Source organism: Pan paniscus, chromosome 5 (assembly GCF_029289425.2).
Source record: "Pan paniscus chromosome 5, NHGRI_mPanPan1-v2.0_pri, whole genome shotgun sequence".
In the NCBI taxonomy this organism is placed as follows: Eukaryota; Metazoa; Chordata; class Mammalia; order Primates; family Hominidae; genus Pan; species Pan paniscus.
In genome coordinates, this window is record NC_073254.2 from 152,336,801 (window position 1) to 152,360,219 (window position 23,419).

At 35.3% G+C, this 23,419-nt stretch overlaps 1 protein-coding gene across 1 annotated transcript in view; it reads right to left on the minus strand.

The window, feature by feature from the left end:
- The window catches only part of MOXD1 (monooxygenase DBH like 1), a 104,303-nt gene that overhangs the window by 57,043 nt on the left and 23,841 nt on the right, over nucleotides 1–23,419 (minus strand). Inside the window, exons 2-4 of the mRNA XM_003827661.6 lie at nucleotides 20,780–20,926; nucleotides 18,976–19,143; nucleotides 18,754–18,837 (exon numbers count right to left, since the gene is read on the minus strand). Coding sequence (XP_003827709.3) covers nucleotides 18,754–18,837; nucleotides 18,976–19,143; nucleotides 20,780–20,926 — 399 coding nt within the window. The remainder of the gene's footprint in view (nucleotides 1–18,753; nucleotides 18,838–18,975; nucleotides 19,144–20,779; nucleotides 20,927–23,419) is intronic.

The following is a 23,419-nucleotide window of genomic DNA, read 5'->3' on the forward strand; positions in this document are numbered from 1 at the left end:
AAAGGTTTTCCTTTATAAGTTAACTGGTGCTTTTGTCTCGTAGGTCTTACGCTTCTTTCCTTCATCTTAACTTCATCATAACCTGATGATGATGTGCCTAGGTGATTATCTTTCTGTGATGAATTTCCCAGATCTTCTTTGTGCTTCTTGTATTTGGATGTTGAGGTCTCTAGCTAGGCCAAGGAAGTTTTCCTTGATTATCTCCCCAAATATGTTTCCAAACTTTTAGATTCCTTTTCTTCCTCAGGAATACCTCTTCCTTATTCTTAGGTTTGGTCATTTACCATAATTCCAGACTTCTTGGAGGCCTTGTTTATATTTTCTTATTTTTTCTTTGTCTTTGTTGGATTGGGTTAATTTGAAGACCTTGTCTTTGAGCTCCGAAGTTCTTTCTTCTACTTGTTCAATTCTATTGCGGAGACTTTCCAGAACATTTTGCATTTCTATAAGAGTGTCCAAGGTTTCCTGAAGTTTTGATTGTTTGTTCTTTAACAATCTATTTCCTTAAATATTTCTTCCTTCACTTCTTGTATTGTTTTTTGGATTTTCTTGCCTTTCGCTGGTGTCTCCCTGATTAGCTTAATAAGTAACCTCCTGAATTCTTCTCCAGGTTAATCAGGGATTTCTTCTTGGTTTGGATCGATTGCTGGTGAGCTAGTGTGATTTTTTGGGGGTGTTAAAGAGCCTTGTTTTGTCATATTACCAGAGTTGGTTTTCTGGTTCCTTCTCATTTGGGTAGGCTCTGTCAGAGGAAAAGTCTACAGGTGAAGGCTACTGTTCAGATTATTTTGTCCCAGGGGATGTTCCCTTAATATAGTCCTCTCCCCTTTTTTCTATGGATGTGGCTTCCTGTGAGATAAGCTGCAGTGATTGTTATATCTCTTCTGGGTGTAGCCACCCAGCAAGTCTACCAGGCTCCAGGCTGGTACTGGGGTTTGTCTGCACAGAGCCCTGTGATTTTAACTGTCTATGGGCCTCTCAGCCATTGATACCAGCACCTGTTCCAGTGGAGGTGGCAGGGAGATGAAATGGGCTCTGTGAGGGTTCTTACCTTTGGTGATTTAAAGTTCTATTTTTGTGCTGGTTGGCGTCCTGCCAGGAGGTGGCACTTTCCAGAGAGCATCAGCTGTGGTGGTATGAAGAGGAACTGGTGGTGGGCGGGGCCCTAGAACTCCCAAGAGTATATAGCCTTTGTCTTCAGCTACCAGGGTGGGTAGGGAAGGCCCATGAGGTGGGGGCAGGGCTAGGTGTGTCTGAGCTCAGACTCTCCTTGGAAGGGTCTTGCTGCAGCTGCTGTGGGGAATGGGGGTGAGGTTCCCAGGTCAATGGAGTCATCTACCTAGGAGGATCATGGCTGCTTCTGCTGAGTCATGCAGGTTGCCAGGGAAGTGGGGGAAAACCAACAGTCACAGGCCTCACTCAGCTCCCACACAATCTGAAGGGCTGGTCTCCCTCCCATCATGCCCCTCCCCCAACATCCTGTTTCCAGGCAGTAGATGAGCACGGCTTGAGAACTTGCCCCAGACTAGCCACTTCCCAGGTGCAGAAGAAAAGGGATTTGGTTCTTCCCTCACCTGTGGAGTCTGCACACCAGATTCGTGCCCTTCCCCAGGTTCTGGCCAGGAGGCTTCTTGCTGGATTCAAATTGTTACAAAGTTCAGCTGGGGACTTCCTTCTCCCTGTGGCATTTTACCCTGTGCCTCTGGTCACCCTCCCAAAAGATCCCTGTGGTACCAAGCAGGGATGGCATGCTTAGGGACCCAGTGAGCTCCCAGGTCCTTTCCCACTGCTTCTTCTATCCCTGTATTTTGCTCACCTCTCTAAATTGACTCAACTCCAGGTAAGGTCAGAAAGTTCTCCCACAAACTAGACCTTCAGGGGTTGGAGTCTATCACCATTCTCCGGTGTGTAGGCTGGGCCTGCTTCTTATGGCAGGAGCAATGGCGTGCTAATCCCAAATCAAGCCTCAAGTGGCCTTACAGTTTCTACTCTCTCTTTTGGAACTGTGCCATCACCATTTGAACAAGCCCAGTCTAGACTTCTAGAGAACAAGATACTATAAAGGAGAGCCCACTTGTTCAGCTGAGGCCTCCTAGACCTGCTTACAACCAGCTGACTCCCAACAAGAAGAGAGAGCCCAGGCACTATTAGAAAGCTGCATACCCAATCCAAGCTGGTTACATACCTGTTTGTAGCCCAGCTACAAACAGAAGAACCACCAAGCTGACTTGTAAACTATAACATGTGCTTCTTCATTTAAAGCTTATTTAAAGTTGTTGAACTTCGGGTTGGTTTGGTTCACAGAAATAGCTAACCAATAAAAATGAATAAAAAATTCTGGTATGTTCAGAAAATGAAATTCAAAGATGAAAATTAACACATTATTTTCTACAAACAACATGGCCAACTTGCACATCCTGTTCGGCAAAAAAAGCCAGACACAGAAGAGCACTAGCGTTTCTGTCTACCTACAAAAAGTTCACAACAGGCAAAATTAGTAAAGAGTGATTTAAGTCAGCAAACTGGTGACTTCTGGGGACAGACAGTACCTGGGAGGGGAGGCAAAGGACACTTCTGAGTTGATACTCTATTCTTGATCTTGATTCTAGTTTCATGAGTCAGTTCACCTTATGAAAATTCAATGAGTTTTATACTGTTTGTGCACTTTTATCTAGGCAATTCAATAAAAGAATGTTTTAAAAAGAAATCGGTAAAGGGTTGAACAGCAAACTGACAGAACAGAGCATAAAAAGAGCATAAGCCTCACTAGTAGTCTAAGGAAAGCAAGCCAAAGCAATCAGAAATATTAGTTTTCACCCATTAACAGGCAATAAATTTAAAAGACTAAAATATCCAGTGCTCAAGAAGGGATGAGAAAATATTCACATACAGCTAGTGTGTGAATTTTATAAAGTAATCTGACAAATATATTAAAGTTTGAAATACATGTAATCTTGATTCAATCCATTTAGCAATCTAGCGTATAGGAATGAAACCACCAATACATAACGATATACTTACAAGAACATTTACTGAAGCAATGTTTATGGTAGCAAAAAGCTTACAACGTCTTGAATGTGCATCAAAAGTGGATGGCTGCAAAAATTATGGTTTATACATAATAGGAGATTAAATTATGTAAACATTAAAAATAATGTGTTATAATATTTTGTCCAGTAATGATGAGGGCATTAATTTGAAAAGCAAAATTCAAAGTAATAGATATAGAGTGATCCTAATTTGTTTAAAAATAAAAGAGATTAACCCAAAAAAATCCTATATAAATGTTGTAAATGTTTTCTTCAGCATAAAGTTTTAGAAAAATACAAATAAATCTGTTAGCATTAGTCACCTCAGGAAAGTAGAATTTGGAGAAAGAGGGCACTACTACTTTTTATTTTATATATTTTTTACTTTTTTAATTATTATGAGAAGTACATATTACACTGGAAATGAAACAAATACACATGTTAGAAAATATTCTCATATTAGAAAATAAAGTTTTCTCTAGAGAAAAAACTCCTTAATCTTTCAAATGATGAGAGATAAAAACTCAACAGTTGTGACCTCTTTGCAAGATTGTTAAAAGCCAGTCCAGAAGCACATCATATCACATATGAATTTTATCTGATTATTAATTCAAGCTGAAGAAGAAATAAATTATCCCATAAAATATCTCTTAGCACTTGGAGTAAATATAGTTTGAAAAAAATGTGACTGAACTAACAATCTTTTGGAAAATCCTATTTGCTATATGAGTGGAAAATATTACTCAGAGTACTGACATTTCCTGTTTACCACTGAAAAAAGAACTTAGTTCTCTAACCTTGTAAATGTAATTCAACTGTGAATCTTACAAACACTTACAATAAGAGTTTGCCTTACTAAACAAATCAGGTTCATCTGGCAGTCTAGTTCTTAAAGGAACTAAACTTTATCTTAAAAGGAAGTATAGAAATAAAAAGGAAAGATAGTAAAAGTAATGAATTCCAAGTTATAAAGGAACTAATATACCATATAAAATCTAGTTAAATATAAATATTTCAATTTTTCCCTCTTTTAAATGTCTCAGAAAAGTCAATGAAATCAAAGTGAGTGTCCAGCTGTTCTAAATTACTGGATAATAATATCCAAGTAATTTAGAGCTTTTTGAAAAGCTTTAAAAATTATTTAATTATAGATTGTTAAGAGATGATAAAATGGAGATATAAATCTTAGGTGTATTTTTTGCTTTGAAATTGTTTTATATTTCATACTTTGAAGGAGAGATAGAGATAAGTAATAAAAATTTATGACCTAAATTTCACTCTCAATTTCAATTAATTAACTGGATGAGAAAGGCAGTTTTTTCCTCTGGACTTCATTTTCTGCAACCATGAAATAAAATGTTGACAAAAGCAAACAGAAGGTTTAGACTGTTAGAGGAAAGAAGGATTACTATAAAATGACAATATTTCACATCTATTGTGCCTCAGGTATTCTATAAACATTTTCCAAATAACTTTACAGTAGTATTGTGATAGGTCATATCTCCATTTTGCCAATGGGAAAACGGATTCAGAAAAGTTCTGTAAGTTACTCAAGGTCATATAAGTGGTAAATGGTAGAGCCCGGATTTGAAATCACGTCTATGTGACCAGAAAGACAGGAAGGGCCCTTCAAGCTTAGATTCATATAGGTTAAATAAAGTGTTAAAGCTCCCCCTACTAGACTAAATAAATGGTGTTCATAATACACGTACTAATAACACCTATGTGTGTAGCACATTTGCACTGAAAAGAGTTCAACACAGTAATTCAGATCTCAGGCATTAGAATTAAACAAGGCTAGGTTCCCACTCCATGTTTACAACATCTGGCTCCATGACATTAGAGACGACATTACATTTTTCTGAGCCTGTTTTCTCATCTAGAAAATGGCATAGGTAGTAAGTAAAGCACAGTGTTTGGTACATGATGAGCAATCCATAAATACTTGTCTTCTAAAATTCAATATTTTAAAAGCATTTTCAAAGTAATCTTGAGAAGATATGAATTGTTATTTTTATGTTATACATGGGTATATACTAACACCAAAATCATAAAAGTTAAGGGAAAAGTAAAGGGGCATATTCAAAAACCCTGTGTTTAGTTTCCATCCTAAAGGACCGATTTTACATTGAAGGTATGAGGCTAAAATCAGCTATTATGGAGAAAATACCCAATTTTATTAATAAAGGTAATTTTATAAAGACTATGGAAGATTGTGATGACTAAGAGAAACAAACATACATCTTTGGAGGATGACCTTAAAGCAGTATTTTTTCAAAGCTTGGGAAATAAATAAATAATTCCTTGAGAACTTTTTTTAGGCCCATGCTTCAGTAAAATAGAAAGCAAAATGAGACAAACCTTTTCTATAAAAAAACCCACATATATCACATACATTTAAATTATTAAGAAAACACAGCTGACATTAGCGATGAAAATGGACATGGCTCTAACAAACTCCACTGTCAAGTCACTGGCTCTAGGGAAGACCTTGTCATTTCCACAAGAACTGAAAGGCCATCGTCCTCTTAGGAACTGCCTGCAGCTTTCCTTTTTTTTTTTTTTTTCTGAGACAGGATTTTGCTCTGTCTCCCAGACTGGAGTGCAGTGGTGAGAAAATGGCTCACTGCAGCCCCAAACTCCTGGGCTCAAGTGATCCTCTCATTTCGACCTCCCAACTAGCTGGTACCAGCTAAATTTTTTAAATTTTTCTGTAGAGACAAGAACTCCCTCCATTACCCAGGGTGGTCTCGAATTCCTCTCCCAAGATGCTGGGATGACAGGTGAAAGCCACTGCATCTGCCTAGCTTCACTTTAAAGAACTAAATGGTTACATGCACATGTGTGCAATTAAGAGGTTGGTTTTATTTCTATTTTAGACAATATGATACAAATTGCCAGAGTTTTAACAATAAATAAAATTTGTTAAAGCCACACAAGAGTAATACTCAAGATAAAATTAGTGACCCCATTTAGGTATTAAAGGCCTCAGACTTCAGTCCCCTCTTCAATATTACACAATGGGGACTTTGGTATGGTTAAGGTATTCTCTGATCAAAAAATCCATTTATCCTGACAACAAGTAACTGCAGGGATTCTGCTTTCTAATTTGATGTATTAGACTATGGGTTTAAAGTTTAGCCAGCAGCTGTTAGCTGGCTTTAGTATGGGCAGATGTTGGTTGTATCAAGTATTCTTTGCCACATGTGGGACCAAGTGGAGCTTCCTCAGAGACCAATGTGTAATACTTCAGAATGTTAATGTTGAAGTCAGCGTCCTATTTTTTTAGTCAATGAATGCTGTTTTCTGTAGACCTAACAGTCACGTTTGGAGGCTAAACCAGCAAAAGTGTTTATGTCTGTTTACTTTTTAAATAGATCATCTTCCCCAGCAATGGGCAAATTACTTAACCTTTCTGGGCTTCAGTTTCCTCATCTGTAAAATGAAGATAGTAACACTGCCTACATCATAGGTTGTTTATGAGGACTGACAATCCCCAAATTGGACAGTTCTCTCAATAAATGTTGGTTCTTATCATCTAATTTTATCTTGATGCTTAAGCACATCAACAGAGCTTGCCTCTGTTTATGCCTCTGCAGTCATGCTCACCACACCACTACTTCCACCTACCTAAAATTCATCTACTCTGTGCTTTCCCCAAATTATTCTTTCCATATGGCATGGGACTGTGCCCAAACAATCACCGCTTTCTCCTTTCTTCTTCTCCTTTACTGCCACGATCACACAGCTTGACATGAATGTTCATTCGGCAGCTTTGGGGGCTCTCTATTATTTATGTGTACATCTCTTCCTCCCATCCAGACTGTGAGGTCTTTGGGCTGAAAAACTACGTGTTATATTGCTCTATATACAAGACATAGCACTGAATGCTGTCCAAAGCAGACACTCACTAGATACTCTGATTCTTCCTCATGATTTACAGGTGTAGTGTGAAGGAATGTTTCCAGCTGATTAAAATATATAGTGGGCATATCGAGTATACATCTGATTTCTGAAACATACCATAAACCAAAGTGTCTCTCCTATATTTTCAACATTTCCTCAGGACAAGCTAAAGACCAAGAGGCTATGGGAGCATTATTAACAGTTACTTACATGGTCTTGCCTTCACTAATTTTTATAATTCCACACAGAGCAATTCAGTGAGATTTCAGTGGTGCAAAGCTCTCTCTTTATTGGTAATGAGATGCATTTTAAAGTCAGTGAGGTGGTTTTCAGTGTATGGTTCCTAAAATGGACTCATTACATTATAAACATGAATGTATAGCATTAACCTCCATGTATATATTTCACTAGAACATAAATCTTTTTTCTGTCTTAGAAGAAATTATCCCTTCTATCTGAATTAGTTCATAAAACTCAGCTGTGGTTCCAGGAAACAGCTGGTGTTTTTGCCTCTCCATTTTCACCAAAAAAAAAACAGCAAGCAATGCATCAAGGAATAAACTATCTCAAAACCATAAACTGCTTAACTCTTCTTCATGTGCATGCAACTAACATAGTATATTTCGATAGACATTCAATATGTGTTCACCCTTTACAATATTTGTTGAATAAAATACTTTATTACTATAATAAGATGTATTACTGCTACTTAATATGAAGGGCATTTTACTAGGTGCCATAAAATGTAACTTGACAAATGCAATCTCCTGGGAAATTTTAATATATATAAAACAGTTATTTTCAAACAGAGGGTTTATATCAGAGTCACTTGGGGAACTTTTCCCAAAAAACAGCAACAACCACTATCATCAGAAAGGCCTGGACTCCCTCCCTAAAGATTCTGATTCTAACATGCACCCTAGGTTATGAATCAAGAAAAATACAATAATAGCTCAATGAAGCAAATCTCAACTATAACATTTTTGATATGTTAGTGTAGTATTTTTCTTCATAAAAGAGATATACTATTAAGCTTTTATATATAATCTGAATTTTTGATGCACAAATACATTCATGTTAAATGACCCAAAGAAAGTCTTGATACCTTAAAGAAGGTATTGATAACTCAGTAAAGGTGTGAAAAAGTATCCTCTGATTTATGAGTTTTATAAACTTGAAAACAAAATATCTCACTTATCAAAAGTGAGTTTCCACATATAATTTTTCCTGCTAATCACTAAAAGCTCCATTTATAAAAACTATTAAAAATTTCATTGTTGTATCATAGGGCAACAGATATCTTCCTGTTTTGATAAGTATACAGTTGTTTCCATTGAAAATAGAAAACATAAAAATAAAATTGACCTGTGATATCCTATGGCAACACACAAAAATTATCTGAATTCCTTTCAAAATTTTAAGAAAATCTTTTATTATAATTTTATTCATATATATTTATACACTTATTCTATAAATTTCCAACTTTGTCAATTCCAATAATACAATGAAAGAAGTCATAGAATTTTAAGGGTTAAAGATCACTTAGAACAACTTCTCAGTTATACAGATTTATAGTCTTTGAGTTGTTATTAACATGAATTTGGTCTCTTGAGAGGCATTGTGGTGCAGTCACATTAATTTTCAGCTGACCAAAGGTTAAAGTAAGATTAGAACCCAGACTGTCAGTCTGGTTCTCAGGTCTTTTCTGAGATGCCAACACTTCTAGTTTTCTCTCCAACAACATATATCTCTTCGTGTTTTAGAGCACTTTAGGTATTTTGTCATAAATTTAACTGCCAAGTGAAAAATGTTAGTATTTCTTCTCACGAGTAGCTTTTTACAGATCGTTATAGCAAAGGGGAATCAAACAGTCCATTACCATTAATTTCACTTAACTCCAAAGAAGATCTTAGCTCAGCTTAAACAGAAAGCTTTTGGCTTGCTTCCAGCAATCTTTATGCTACAAGACGTGTCCAATAAGATTAGCAGTCTCACTAACTTCTTTCCACGGAAATTATTTCCAATTCCTTTCTCCCTAATATCATCTCCAAGATTTAACATGAAGCCTTTTTGCAGCCATAATCTTTAGCCTAATCATCTTACTCTAATCTTACTTAAACGACTTCCTAAATCACAAATGAAACTTCGTATGTGTCATCCATTGTTAATGAGCATTTGTAATCCCCAAGGGTGAAATCACCCGGCCTCTGTGTACTCATATGTGACTAGATCTAAGTCACTTTCCAGGATCTCTGGACTGATGTCTCTGGAAGATTCTGGTGGGGTCTGCTCACACAGTCCTGTGTCCTGTGTCTATGCATTAATTCCGTAGGACTCAAAAGTAGTCCAGCAGAATATAGTATTTTGCACTTCCAAATTTGTTGAGTGTAGATCTCATGTCAAATGTTCTTACCACAATAAAAAACAAAAAAAAAAACCAAAGAGACTCAAGGAAACAAGGGAGGTGATGAATATGTCTATTACCTTGGTTGGTGATGTCACTATAAGTGTCTGCATATTTCCAAGCTCATCAAATGGTACACACTATAATTGTGCAGTTCTTTGTATATCTGTTATACCTCAATAAAGCTGTCAAAAAATAAAAAGTAGCTCGGGTTCTGACAAGTTTACTTAAAGAACTCATGGCTGGATATAAGCTATCAGACTTCTTCCACGCAAATTATTTTTCATTGTAACTTATGCATCTTGAAAAAATAATAAGGCCTGGATAGATATTTAGAAGTAGAAGGCTAGCAAAATTGTATGGAAAAAGCCCCATTAGTATTGCTCAGAAGATCTGCATTCAAGTCTTGGCTCTACTTCACCTAATTTGTGTAATGTTGAGCAAGCTACATAAGCTTGCTGTGTCTCAGTGTGTTCATATGGAAAGTGGTGGTTATTCAACTTACTTTGTGGGAGGCTGTGAAAACCTAGTGAAATAATGTATTTAAAGTATCAAAAAAACAAGAAAGTATTTTACCTACATACTGCCTTGCATGTAAGTAAAAGTCATTCATAATTTAATGTTACCACACCTCTTAATCCCATTGTGCTATCAACATCTAGAATTCAACATAAATATCATAGTATTCTTTCAATAAAGTGCTGTTAATTAAATTATTTACTAATTTTTATAATGAATAATTACCAAGAAATGTGCTAGTGCTATTCAATTTTCTCATCTAAACTTTTGTACTACCTGAAAAAGATATACAAGGTTGGAGTAGACTTGGGTGGTAGAAGAAAAACTAAAAAATAAAAAAAAATTGTTTCATGTCAGTTGAAAATGGCATTATTTTAAGGCCATAGAATGGAAGACTAATGGGTGACTTAAGAATGTCAAAGATTATTTCCCAGAGGATAGTCACCAGTTGGTTTTTATCCTTACTTAGACAAGAACAGGAGGAAATTAGCTTAAATTTCATTTGGGTTAGAGTAATGGAAGCAAGCTATGAAATCTAATTCCCAGGGAATCTTTTCTTCAAAATAAAATAGACTTACTGCCTACCATTGTTTCAGTGCAGCCCTGACTCCAAGAATGAGAAAACACTAGATGAAGTTTTAGTCATTCATCTCTATAATTCCCTTCAAGGGAAGAAAACAAGCAACGACGAGCCTATTATGCAACAGGTGTTTTCACATGTTTTCATTTCATCTTTGCTGAAAATTATTTTCCTCACTTTGCAAGTCAAGATGCAAGCTATGAGCATTTAGTCTTCCCAAGGTTATCCAGTGAATGAGAAAGAGAGTTTGAACACAACTGCTAACTACCTCCAGAGCCAATTCTTGTACACTGCACCAACTTATCTCAGTAAAGTCTTGCTCACCCTGGCACTCCTAATTTTTATCTTTATTTTAAAATGACATTATCTCTGTGACTTAAGAGGTATCTGAAAACTGAAGCAAATTGGGAATATAGCCAGTACTTATTGAGCTATCTAATACATTGCCAAACATATAAGCACTCTACAGATACTGCCTTCATTTGATGACAGCTAACATACGAGGCAAATACGGTTATCAGCCCTATGTACAGATGGAACCTAAGGCTCAAGGAAGTTAAATTGCTTGCCCTGGATTCCACACTAGTAGGCTGAGGAGCCAAGATTCAAACCAGTTGCTCTGACCCTGTATGCCATGGTACAACCACTAGATAATATGGATATTATAAAGATTTGTGGTTTCAGAATTTGATTTGTTGTGAATACTTTACATTTGCAGCCTTTCTGTGGTTAGAACCAGCTGTTCCCAAAACTTAATAGCCATTAAATAATATCAGTAACAAGTTTAGTTAAGTGCATGGGAATTTAAAGATCAAAAAGTGAGTGTTGTATAGCCCAGAAATAAGAAAGTCTATGAGCCTCTTTTTAAAAAATCAAGTATTTCTGTCAACAGACCAAGCAGCCACACATGTCTCTAGACATTCTGGATTCTCCTGGGGATTCTGGGGCACTTTGGCATGCTCTAGAAAGGACTAAGATGCCTCAAAACTTATCCTCCAAGTCCATGCTTGAGGTGCTAAAGAAAGGGGCCTTTTAACTTCAAGGGAGGCAGTGGCGTACTCAGTATTTTCACCTCAGCATGCCCTGTGACTGAAAAGCATGCATGTCAGGAACTCAGACCACAGGGCAGCAGCCAAATCCCAGCGCAGACTTTTCTTTTTGTTTTTGTCAAATCACAGATATTTAGAAGTAGAAAGAGCCTATTGAGGTCATCTGGTCCAATCCCTTTATCTTACAGACAAGGAATTTGAGGACCAGGCAAGGTTAAGTACTTTCTCTAGGGTCAGAAAGCTAATTAGTGACAGAGTTGGCAATAAATCACTTCCATGAAAAGACATGCTTTCAAAGCAAATTTAATTACCTTGTACTCTCAAGTGACTAATAAGAACACCCATGTAGCTAGACGATCTCCAGTGTTTCCATGAAGTAGATGTAACTCAAGAGGATCTTGAATGAACTTTACAACATTGAACAGTCTAAGTCAGCAGTCTTTCAAATGCACTAATTTGAGTCAAATCATTACTTTCAGGGGAAGTGTTCCTACCAACTTTTTTTCTGTACAAAGTTACAGTTTCAGCCACAGTAAATGCCCCAGTATTTTCATCTCTTGTCTAGTAGATAAAAAAATAGATAAAACTTACAATACACTTAGAAATGAGGAATAATTTTTGGCATCCTTAAACATTGTAACACAAATTATTAAAGGAAAAGATTCTTTGGATTTTTATAGCATAACTTTTTCTCTAGAAGATCAAGAATCATCTATTTTATCAATTGATGACAAAACCCAGAGGTGCAGGGGTAATCCATTGGTGTTAATAATTTAATAACCAAATAGAGTGTTGCAAAATATTTAAAAGAAATGGAAAGTATTTTCATATAAGATAGATTATGAAAGTTAATTTATTTCAACATGAATCTAGCTAAAAATCCAAAGATTTGCCTTTAGAAAATAAATAGAGTTAAATAAGAAAGGATAGAAGGGAAACATCAATAAGTAAGAAGAAAAAATTCTAGAGTTGGAATGGATATGGGTTAAAAACACAAATAACCATTAAGTCAGTAGTTAACAGCAAACACCTAGTCTCCCATATGAAAAAGTGAAACAGAAGGTGAACACATGAAAAAACAATAAGAACTAGACAGGGCAGTCTGTGCAAATGCAGGCTGACAACAAACCAAAATGCTGTTTCCATCGGGGGAAAACTGCATCAATTAAAATATGTCTTGAAATATTATTTCAGGAAAGAAGGAAAGAGATATACTGTCAGAGAAGAGCTAATTCTGACAGCCATAAAAGCATGTAGTTTGACATTGAGAATGCTTAAATTCCCACAGTTTACTAAATTTAACCCCAAAGACTTACACATTCTCAGAAAATAGAAACCCTCTATCACACTTAACATTTCAGAAACGTGTTAATGATAAGGTTTTCCATTTGACTGTGTCTTTTTAAGTGAGCACAGTAGAAAAACAGGCAGCAATGTCCATTTGACATGTTCTATTAAGCCTAACGTTCATGTTAGGTGCCTACTATAGGAAAATCAATTTTCGAGTGGCTATTTCATGGCTCTACAGTAATCTGGCTTCAAGGACATTCCACGGCTATTCAATGTCAATTATTCTTAAATTTTCATGTTCTAGGAAACACTCCCCAAATGAAATCATTGAGATTTATGAGTGCTACCAATAGAAGAGAACCGAAGCATGGATATTTCATGGGAAAAAAAAGATGTTCTGTTCAGTATCAAGTAATAAAGCATAGCATTTCTCTTCCTGTAGCAATTGATGATGAAGAGGATGATGACAGTGTTTTACCTCAACTTCACATTTCTCCAAAGCTGAAAATTTTCAAGGTGACCTCCCTAAATGAAGTGATGGACAAACTAGGTTTTCTTTGGAACTCTGACTGCCTAGAAAGGGTTGACTTGTTTGGGATCCCTCTGTAATCCAGAAACCTAACAAGATGATCAACAGATTAGCAATTGAGTGTTGCTAGTGATCTACAAAATTTTATTGAATTTACTTACTTTGTTTAACAGAAATTATGTTCCCAGCACTGTTATAAATACTTTAATAAATATTAAACTCATTTGATTCACTTAATACTCATAGCAATCTTGTTAGGTAAGAACTATTATTATCACCATTTTCCAGAGGAGGAAACTGAGGCACAGAGAGGTAAATTGATTTGCCTAAGGTCACACAACTAGTAAGTATAATCCTCTCTTAAAACCCAGCAATGGTCAGCCTTTAAGCCTGATACTGCATCCTTTTCCGGGCCTTCTCACTAAATGGGAGTTTTCAATGAAAAGTCATTCAAGGAGCAACATTGAAAATAAATAGTTGCCTGATCATAATAGTTAAGTTTATTAATAGTTTTGTAAGTGTCAGATACTGTGCTAAGTGCTTAAAAAACAACAACTCCTGTTTGATCCTTAATGTAAGCAATTCCATTAGGAGGCACCATTTCCATTTAAATGAAAATACTGAACTGTGTGTGGCTAACAACTTTTCTGTAAGTTACATGACTAATAAATGGAAAGAAGGAATTCAAACCTGAACTATCCATCCAGTCATGGAACCCACCTACTGTAGTATGAGGTGTACTGCCTCCCTATTTAGGGAGCTAGTCCTTTAAGGAGAGAGGACTAAGGGATGATGATTTTGGCTGGCTGTTTTTCTTTTTTCTCCCCTTTGCCATAATAGGCCATCAGCAAATTTTCTATTAAATGGAATGAGACACATCACACTTAAACAGATATATTAGGAGTGTAGTTCATCTATGAGAATTCCCGGACAATAAAAGCACCTCAAAAAAAGCAGTGTGTTAAGCCAATTCAATAACCCCCATTTCTAGCAAAGTATATTCAACCACGACTAATAGTCATGGCAATGCCATTACTGTTGACTAAAGAGAGTGGTAGAATCAACCGTCTTTAAAAAATTTTAAATTTACAGTAAAGTCACATCTAAAATAAAGCTTAAAAAGAGTCATGCTGAAATATGGAGAGGTGGGCTGCAGAGTGGTCTCGAGTACCTGACAAAGAGATGATCTCACATGAGAAGTACAGTTTAAATATAAATTACCAAGAATATTCTTTTCTACAATTTCCATATTCACCTGCAATGTGATATGCTGTCATCTGATAATACCCACATTTTCAAGCCACAATTTTAAACATTTTTTTAAGAATCAAAATACAAATCAATAAATTGAGATCACAAACAAGTTTCAACAGCCAATAATTGTATTATAATCCTATCTTTTCTAGAGATAAAATCATTTATGTTTATTTTATATTTTAGTCATTTTAGAGATTATTTACCTTATTTTATAATTTTAGAAGCAAATAATTTTTACATGGTTAAAATTTAAATTTTAAATGTAATAAATATTTTTAAATTTAGTCATTCTTATCAAACTACTGATATATTTTCTTTGCTTAGTCTTATAGTTATTATAAGTATAAAATGTATGCAGTAGTCTTCCCTCATCTGAGGGGAAAACATTGCAAAATCCCCAGTGGATGGCAGAAACTACAAACTCTACACATACTATGCTTCTTCCTATACATGCATTAAAGCTTAATTTATAAATTAGGAGATTTCCAAATACTTTCTTGTAAGAGCTTAACAACAATATCTAATAATAAAGCAAAACAATTATAACAATACGCTGTAATTAAAGTTACGTGAATGTGGTCTCTCTCTCTCTCAAAATATCTTATCATACTGTACTCACCCTTCCTGTGATGCGAGATGATACAATCCCTACATAATGAGATGGAGTATAATGAATAACGTAGGTATTGTGACATAGTATTAGGCTACTACTGATCAGAATCTATATTCCTGAATCTCTGCAACTATTCCTTACTTGCAGTAAATGGCTTGGTGTCGCTCATTTCAGGCAATCCCTTGTTGAAGTCTTTGTATAGGCTCAAAGCTTTCTAGTGCGGCACGTTGCTGTCAATCGGAACACGTTTCTGTTCATGTCTTCTATCCACAGATTTAATGCCTTTTCCATTTCAACTAAGCACTTATCATGCACTGTGGCCATAACTTTTGCAGTCTGAAGTGAGACAGCAAAATTGGCATGAATTTCTTTTTCCTTCTTCACAATTTCACAGAGAGAAGATTCATTCTTAGCATAGGTCTTAACAACCTTATCTTTTTTTTTATTAAGTTGAGAGCTTTCTCCTTTTCACTTACAGAAGCACTTGATGGCTTCTCCTGGGCATATCTGAATTGCTAGCTAGCATCACTACTCTTGTGCTTTGGGGTGCATTGTTAAAGAAAATAAGGGTGACTTAAACACAAGAACTCTGATACCATGACAATCTGATAACTGCAAGAGTAAGTCTAATAACTGAGATGGCTACTAAGTGACTAACAGATGGGCAGCGTTTCCAGTGTGAATATGCTGGACAAAGGAATGATTCACGTCCCAGCTGGAATGAAACAGGACAGTGCAAGATTTCATCAAGCTACTCAAAATGGCATGCAACTTAAAATTTATGAATTGTTTATTTCTGGAATCTTCCATTTAATATTTTCAGATCACAGTTGACCATGGGCAACTTAACCCATGGAACCACAGATAAGTGGGTCTAGGCACTATCAACATTTAAACTGCAAATACAAACAAATTCTTTGTGCGAATTAGACACCAGAAAATGAAACTGACTTCTCACAATTCAACTGTGATCGATATTCTTAAAACTCACTGCAAATGACACACCACACAATATGATATAAAATCAATCTTCTCAGTTCTGTGAAAGTACTTTTTGTTTGCAGAAGAAAAGGACTGAGGCTTTTTGATACAGTGATTTATGGAACATAAAATGAAAAATAAGGAGAAGCTCTTAACTGATGGCTTTTCAAAACATAGGAGTCTTTGATTTTATGGAAAGAATATATACTTTTCTTAAATTATTAGAAATCCTCTCTACTAGAAAAAAGAGCATGGAAATCAGACAACTTAAGGCAAGTCCTAGATTTATGAATTCTACATCATTAAAATTTTGTTGAAATCTTGAATAAGTTGCAAATGAAAACTGGTTTTGAAAGGCTGCCTTAAAACCACTTACATATTACTAAATATTTTGAATTTATTTTTTCAGTAGAGTTTTCTTTATTTTTTGAATAATATCCTATTTTAGTTAATTTTCAAGGAAAATGTTTCATAATACTTAATAAACTTTAAAATATTTTAAGGTTTAGCAAGATAAGGAATCTATCCTACAAGTGGTATTCTCACATAATAATAGGATTTTAAATTCTAGCCACCAAACCTCTGTCCCCTGTAACAACAAAAGTTTGTATGAGCACTCCCTTATGACCTACTGTCCTTCCCTCAAATCCCTTTTGCTCAAGGTAAATAACTTTTGTTGTCTAGAAGACCTCCAAACATTGCAAAAAATGCTCCAATGCCTTTCATGTTAATGCAAATGTCTAGTGAAGACAGCTATGTATTCCCAAAAGTACTTAATTCTAAGTTCATGTGTCTGAGAATTACTTGATACGCTTCTTATAGGAAAGTTTATCTGAGTTCATTTAATATGCTTCATATAGGAAAGTTAGTGAAGAAAGATGAAGTACCAAGCAAATATCCTACATAGAGGGTTGAAACATACACTGACCTCCCTGAAACATACATAATTATTTTATTTCATTCAACTCAATTATTAGCATTAACAGTGGCAAGAATAAAAACGCATTAACAGTAAGTGGTTAAGAAATTTACAATTAATGTTTGCCAGAAAGTGGATAAAGGACCGATTGTTTGAAACATTTGTTTTTATTTCTGAATCTACAGTTTTACATTTGTCTCTTAAGCCTGGTTCCAGTTAAATCTACTGCAAATGACATACAGTACATATAAATGAAACATTCTCTTTCCTGAGGAATACTTTTCATTGGTACAAGGGAAGGACTTGGGCATGGTATTAATTATACAAAATTAGAATTTGCATTCCCCTTTTCCATACACAGAGTAGAAAATAACTTATTGCACAGAGGTAAATGATTCACCTGCAGTCACACTGTTGGCAAGTCTCCTGTTTGCAAAAATAACCTATAAATATTTAGGACTACATATTAACTCAATAACATTCCCTAAAGCCACTCCCTTTGCCTCTGTATGTAGTTATGAATCATTTTGTAAACCAAAGGCAGAACTGTAAACAAAAATATTTATAAACAAAAGAAAACTAGGGAAATATATTAGAAATTAACAAATTTTAGCCACAAATAAACTTATAGAATGTGCTCAGTGTTTCTATCTCTGCTAAAATGTCTTGAGGTTGATAGGAAAAGTGTTATGGCTGTCCATCTTTTACAGATGAGAAAACCTAAGGCTACAGCATTACCCCAGAGTGACTTACCTGAGAGCACATAGTTTAATTAAAGGGTGGACTTATGATTCTCAAACCCATGTATTTCCCTCTAGATTCCAGAGTCTGGCAATTCATTCCTTATCCACATCGCTTCATTACATAGTCTGGGAACTGACAGAAAGGCAGCAACATCTGGCCTTCTGAGTGTTTACAGTATTCTGTATGCACTATTTAATTCCATCTTATTCTTTCTTGTGTCTTGGCCATGTCTCCCCAATCTCACTGTAAGTTCTTTGAGAGCATGGATCATATCTTTGGCCTCTGTGGAATTAACAATTACTAGCACGGAGCCAAGGACTTGTAACTTTTTAAAAATATTTGTTCATTTGCTAAGTAGATGCAAAAGTTCTGGGAGGCCCATTCCAGAAGGGTGGAAAATAATTGTATTGCACAGGCAAATTGGGTTTATTTACTACCCAATTCTGTATTTCTTTATTTCTGTAGAAATTCACTAATTTTCTTTTTTCTATTTTCAAAAAAATATTATAACTGTTTTTTTATGACAATATCCAGTGTTTTCAATGAAGCAGATGTTCTCAAACACTATTGGTGAGGAATGTAACCTTCATGGGTATAATTTATCAATATGTAAACATATATTTTAAATTGCAATTCCAGTAATTCCAATTGTAGAAATGTTGCCTAAAATAATAATTAGCGGTGTTCATGTGCATACCAAAACTTGTACCTTTGACATGTAAAATTAGGAGATAACCAAAATATTAGATATAATCCAAGCTTTCAGACTCTTGAAAAAGTATGCAGGTCAGCCAAGCCAGTTCTTTTTTCTCTAAAAATCTTTCAAATAATTGAAAAACATTTCTATACTTTTACTGTTTTCATTCTATTAACAACATCAATTTCTTTTTCCATTCATGCAAATTAATTTTAGCCTATGAATGAGTCACATACCTTTATTACGTGATGCTTTTCTTGGAACACAGGAATCTTAAACATTTGGCACCAATATGTTGTATCTTTGTTTGGGATGGGGACCTGTCTTAATAAAAAGGGGAGGAAGACACAAAGTCACCTTCTCTTAACATGCTCCTGAATACAATAATGTAAGCAAAAATGCTTGTATACACTTTCAATAAGCCCATCCCTACAATCATAAAACCTGAAAACACTTACGTCCTGATTTACCAGATCAAAGTATGGTAAGGCTGTAGATAGCACACTAGTTTTCTCAGGATTCAATAACCGCAAACTCTTGGTGCCCCTATTGGAGTCATGGTACTTGGGACCAGCTTCTCCTGCATCTTCATGGTGGTAGGCCCAGATCACTCTCACAGTGCTATCCTGGGGATCAGACATGGGCATGATTAGGTCTCATGAGAGCACTTTCCTTACCACTGAGTTGAGTTTAAAGAACTCTATTGTAAACAAGATATAGAAGTGAAGAAAAGACAATAATGACATTTGGAGTTATCAACATGGTCTCTAATATTAATTGCACAAATTTGATTAAGTCATTAAGGATCCAAATATATGAGTTACTTTTTGGAAGGAATCATCTCTCAGCATGCAAGATTATGTGTTCCAAAACATACTGAAGGACAATTGACTCAGTAATTACACTTTTAAGTATATGACAACAATAAATCATTGTCACGCCAAAACTTTAACCTTGCAACTGGTAGCTTCTAAACAAATATTCTTGTTCAGCAGCAGAGACTTTGGAAAATTAAATGCCATGGAAAATTTTAGGGAAAAATTAATACAATAAAAATTAAAATTACCTAATACTTTTCCTTTTACAGTAGATGTTTTCCTAGGCACTAGCCTAGTTGCACGTATACATTTACAGAAAATATAAATATAGAAGGATTTCTGATTCTGAGTTTTTAAATCATACTACAGTTAATCTACAGTCATTTTATGAATCCTGGGAATTTCCTAGGGACTGGTTTACCACAACTATGGAAAGTACTGTCAGATGAAATCGGTTTCCATTGAGCAACCAGGAGAGATTGCCCAAAGGGCTATGGGTTGGGGAGGGTTTGCTGGGGTGTAAAGAAATTGTTCAATCCTCCCACAGATAAAGGTGTTTTTGCCAGATCTTTGTAATAAGAACTTTGAAAATAAATAATAATGCAAAAGCTATTTTAAATGTTCTCTTTGCTATATTCTTTCTTAATAAGTCAAATGACTATAATTATTATTCCAATTAAAGTATAATTGCACTGTATATTGCATTAAAAAGTAATCCCTCTCTTTGCATGCATTTTTTCTGCCTCGTTCACTCTTTATGCTGAATGTTAATCAGAACTGCTTCATATTTTTTACATTCCCATTTTTGAAGCTTTGATTTACAAAATAAAAAGGTAATCGTATTGGTCTACACAAAATAAAATTAATCCAAACAATTCATGGAAATTTCTGAAGTATTACATATCTTCTAAATATTTAATTTGAATGCACATAAAGATATTAATTTTTGCATGAAGTCTGAAAATAAGAAATCTCATTTAATATGCCAATAGGCAATTATAATCAGCCACCTATTCATCTTGATTTTAGAAATTTACAAAGAGGAGTCCATTACAAATCAGATGAATTATATCCTAATATTCAGATTCATAATTCTTTCTTGTGTAATACATTTCTTCAAACATTTATCTGTTGTGTATTTTCAAACTTTATGGAGAAGAAAGTAAAATGTATTTATGGCTAAATCATACAAATTTTAAAGGGATCTTCAAAATGTTAAACTCACACAAAAATGGATTTTATTGAAACTTTTGGTCTTACACATTTTTGGCTTCTAAAAAAGTAAAAAAGTAAAAACTAAAAAAAAAAACTAAAAAAAAATCAAAAAAGATTTCAAAAATATTAGAAAAAAGACTATATTACTTGTTTCTCTTATTCTTTAAAGTGCTTCACAAGTGTAAATATACAATTTGTTCATGCATGCATTCACTCATAGATGCCTTACCGTTATACTCTTGTCATTTATGTCACATGTATGCAGCTCTCTGGTAAATTCAATTATTGTGTGTGTGCTATTTTCCATGGCATATTCTAGATGGTAATCTTGCTGAGCATCTTTTTTCAACTCTCTATTTGCATTTGTAAAATAATCCTGTGGAAAATATGGAAAAGAAAAATCAGGATACCTAAATACAGAGAGAAAAGAATTCATAGGACCTTTAAAGACAAAGTCTTGTTATCTAGAGTTATTTTATAAATCCCGGGAATTTCCAAGGGGCTGGAGTATTCCAACTGGGGAATCAGGTCCCTGGGAAACTAGTCCATCTTTGAACTTCTGGCCTTTCAGGAAAGCATAGTGTAGACTGATAATATCGTAGAGCATCAAGAGATGGAATGAATGAACATTTGATACCATTGTGTGCCTTTCCTTCCTTGGAAAAATTAAAAGAGGGACTATAGCACTATGAAATGTCTTACCGCAAAGTTTGCATTTATACAAAAAAAGTTTGATAACTAGTTAGCAGCAAAGCCAGAATCAGCCCTAAGGTCATCACTCTTTCCATTACAACTCCTGGTGGAGCCCCACTTCACCATTCATAAAAGCAAAGAGATCCGTGGGCAAGTGCGGATTATAGGTTGTTTCAATATGACTTTTAATGGCATATCCTTATTAAAATAAAATGCAATGGGAAATATGCAAAGAAACAAAACTAGTTGAATTACACGATATTGAAAAACTAGGGAAGTTTTGTTTTGGGGGATTAGCCATAATTTTTGTACTAAATTTGTTCAACGGTGTACCTATCACTTCTTTTTGAGACGGAATCTGGCTCTGTCGCCCAGGCTGGAGTGCAATGGCATGACCTCTGCTCACTACAAGCTCCACCTCCCAGGGTTCACGCCATTCTCCTGCCTCAGCCTCCCGAGTACCTGGGACCACAGGTGCCCGCCACCACGCCCGGCTAATTTTTTTGCATTTTTAGTAGAGATGGGGTTTCACCATGTTAGCCAGGATGGTCTCGATCTCCTGACCTCGTGATCTGCCCATCTCGGCCTCTCAAAGTGCTGGGATTACAGGTGTGAGCCACCGCGCCCAGCCAGTGTACCTGTCACTTCTGGGAGGCAGACCAGTGCAGTGGAGAGAACATGGGCTTTGGAAGAAAATGACGAGGATGTGACTCCCAGCTGTACTCCTAAACAGCCTTGAAGAATTGTTGAAGTAAAAATCTGAAAGCTTAAGTTTTAACATTACTAAAATGGGGATAATATATACCTATTTTATAGATTTTGAAAAATAAACAAATGAGATGGTTTGGGCGGGGTCATAACTGCCTACATGGTTAGCGCCCATTCGATACATATTTTCTTTTTTGCACCATAGTTTGGTTTTATCCCCAAAATATCTTCTTATGCCTTTTACCATTCGCCTACTCTGTTGAGTCATCCAAATCACAGTATTAATTTTTGTCACTTATAAAAGACACAAAATTTGCCTTAATTACTGCCTTTCTGGTTTTTCAGTACCTGATGATATTTTATTTTTGAGAAGTTGTACAGTTGATTTAGAATATACATGCTGAAACATAATTATAATTACTTTTGCTAACAGTAAAATTGTATTTGAAGAATTTATAGCTATGTTTGACTGAGAAAATGCAATATACAAGATAAAACCTCCCATTGTCTATAAAAGTCATACTCAAATAGATGGCATTTGGCATTTTTATTCCAAGCACCTTTGTATGGTAATTATAAGTGTGCATATGTTTCCCATCCAGGGTACCACATCTAGATTTTCTTTAGTATGTTAAAACCCCAAATTATTGGCAATGCAGAGTCTAACTCACCTTTCTTGACAATGGTAACAATAACTACAGTTTCTTATATGCACCAGGCCCTGTTTACACCTGTTACATGTATTAACTAAACTAATCTTCAAATCAAATCTATCAGATAAAACTATTTTTCCATTTTACAGATGAAGACATCAAAGAACAAAGAGGCTAAGCGACTTGCCCAGGATTTACAGCTAGTAAACGGAAAGGCAGGATTCAAACCTTGGCACTCTGGCCCCAGAGTCTGGATCCTCTTTCACTCTTCTACAGTGTAGTGGCCACTGCTGGGATAGGATGGGTATGCTTATTTTTGTTTATTTTTTTCTGTCTCCAGAAATTAGCTATGTCAGTTTTTCACATAAAATGTTACTTTTCTTCTGCCAAAGTTGAGGTTTGTCAAAATTCTTATTTTGAGAACTGGGTTGCAATTGTGAAAGCAATTTAAATGAAATACTCCTGTGAGTCTGTGATTTTCCCATTTTTCATCACATAGATTTTCAATATGTAAATGAAATAACAATGTCTGTAGACAATGAGAAATTTAGATCAGTTAACTGTGCCTTTTCACTGAACTCATATTTCATTACATGATCCAAGCAGTTTTTGCAATACAATACAAACTGTAATCAGTTCAAAGAGTAGAATAATTATCCGAGTCTTGCAAATATGTTTCCAAAACCATTATTTCCACAAAATATCCAGCTGGTTTGCCAATTTTCCACTCATTCTATTTCCACTCAACAATACCAACTCCTTCCAGCTATTCCACCTTTTTCTGGCTTTTCAGATAACTTAGTTATTAGAAAATG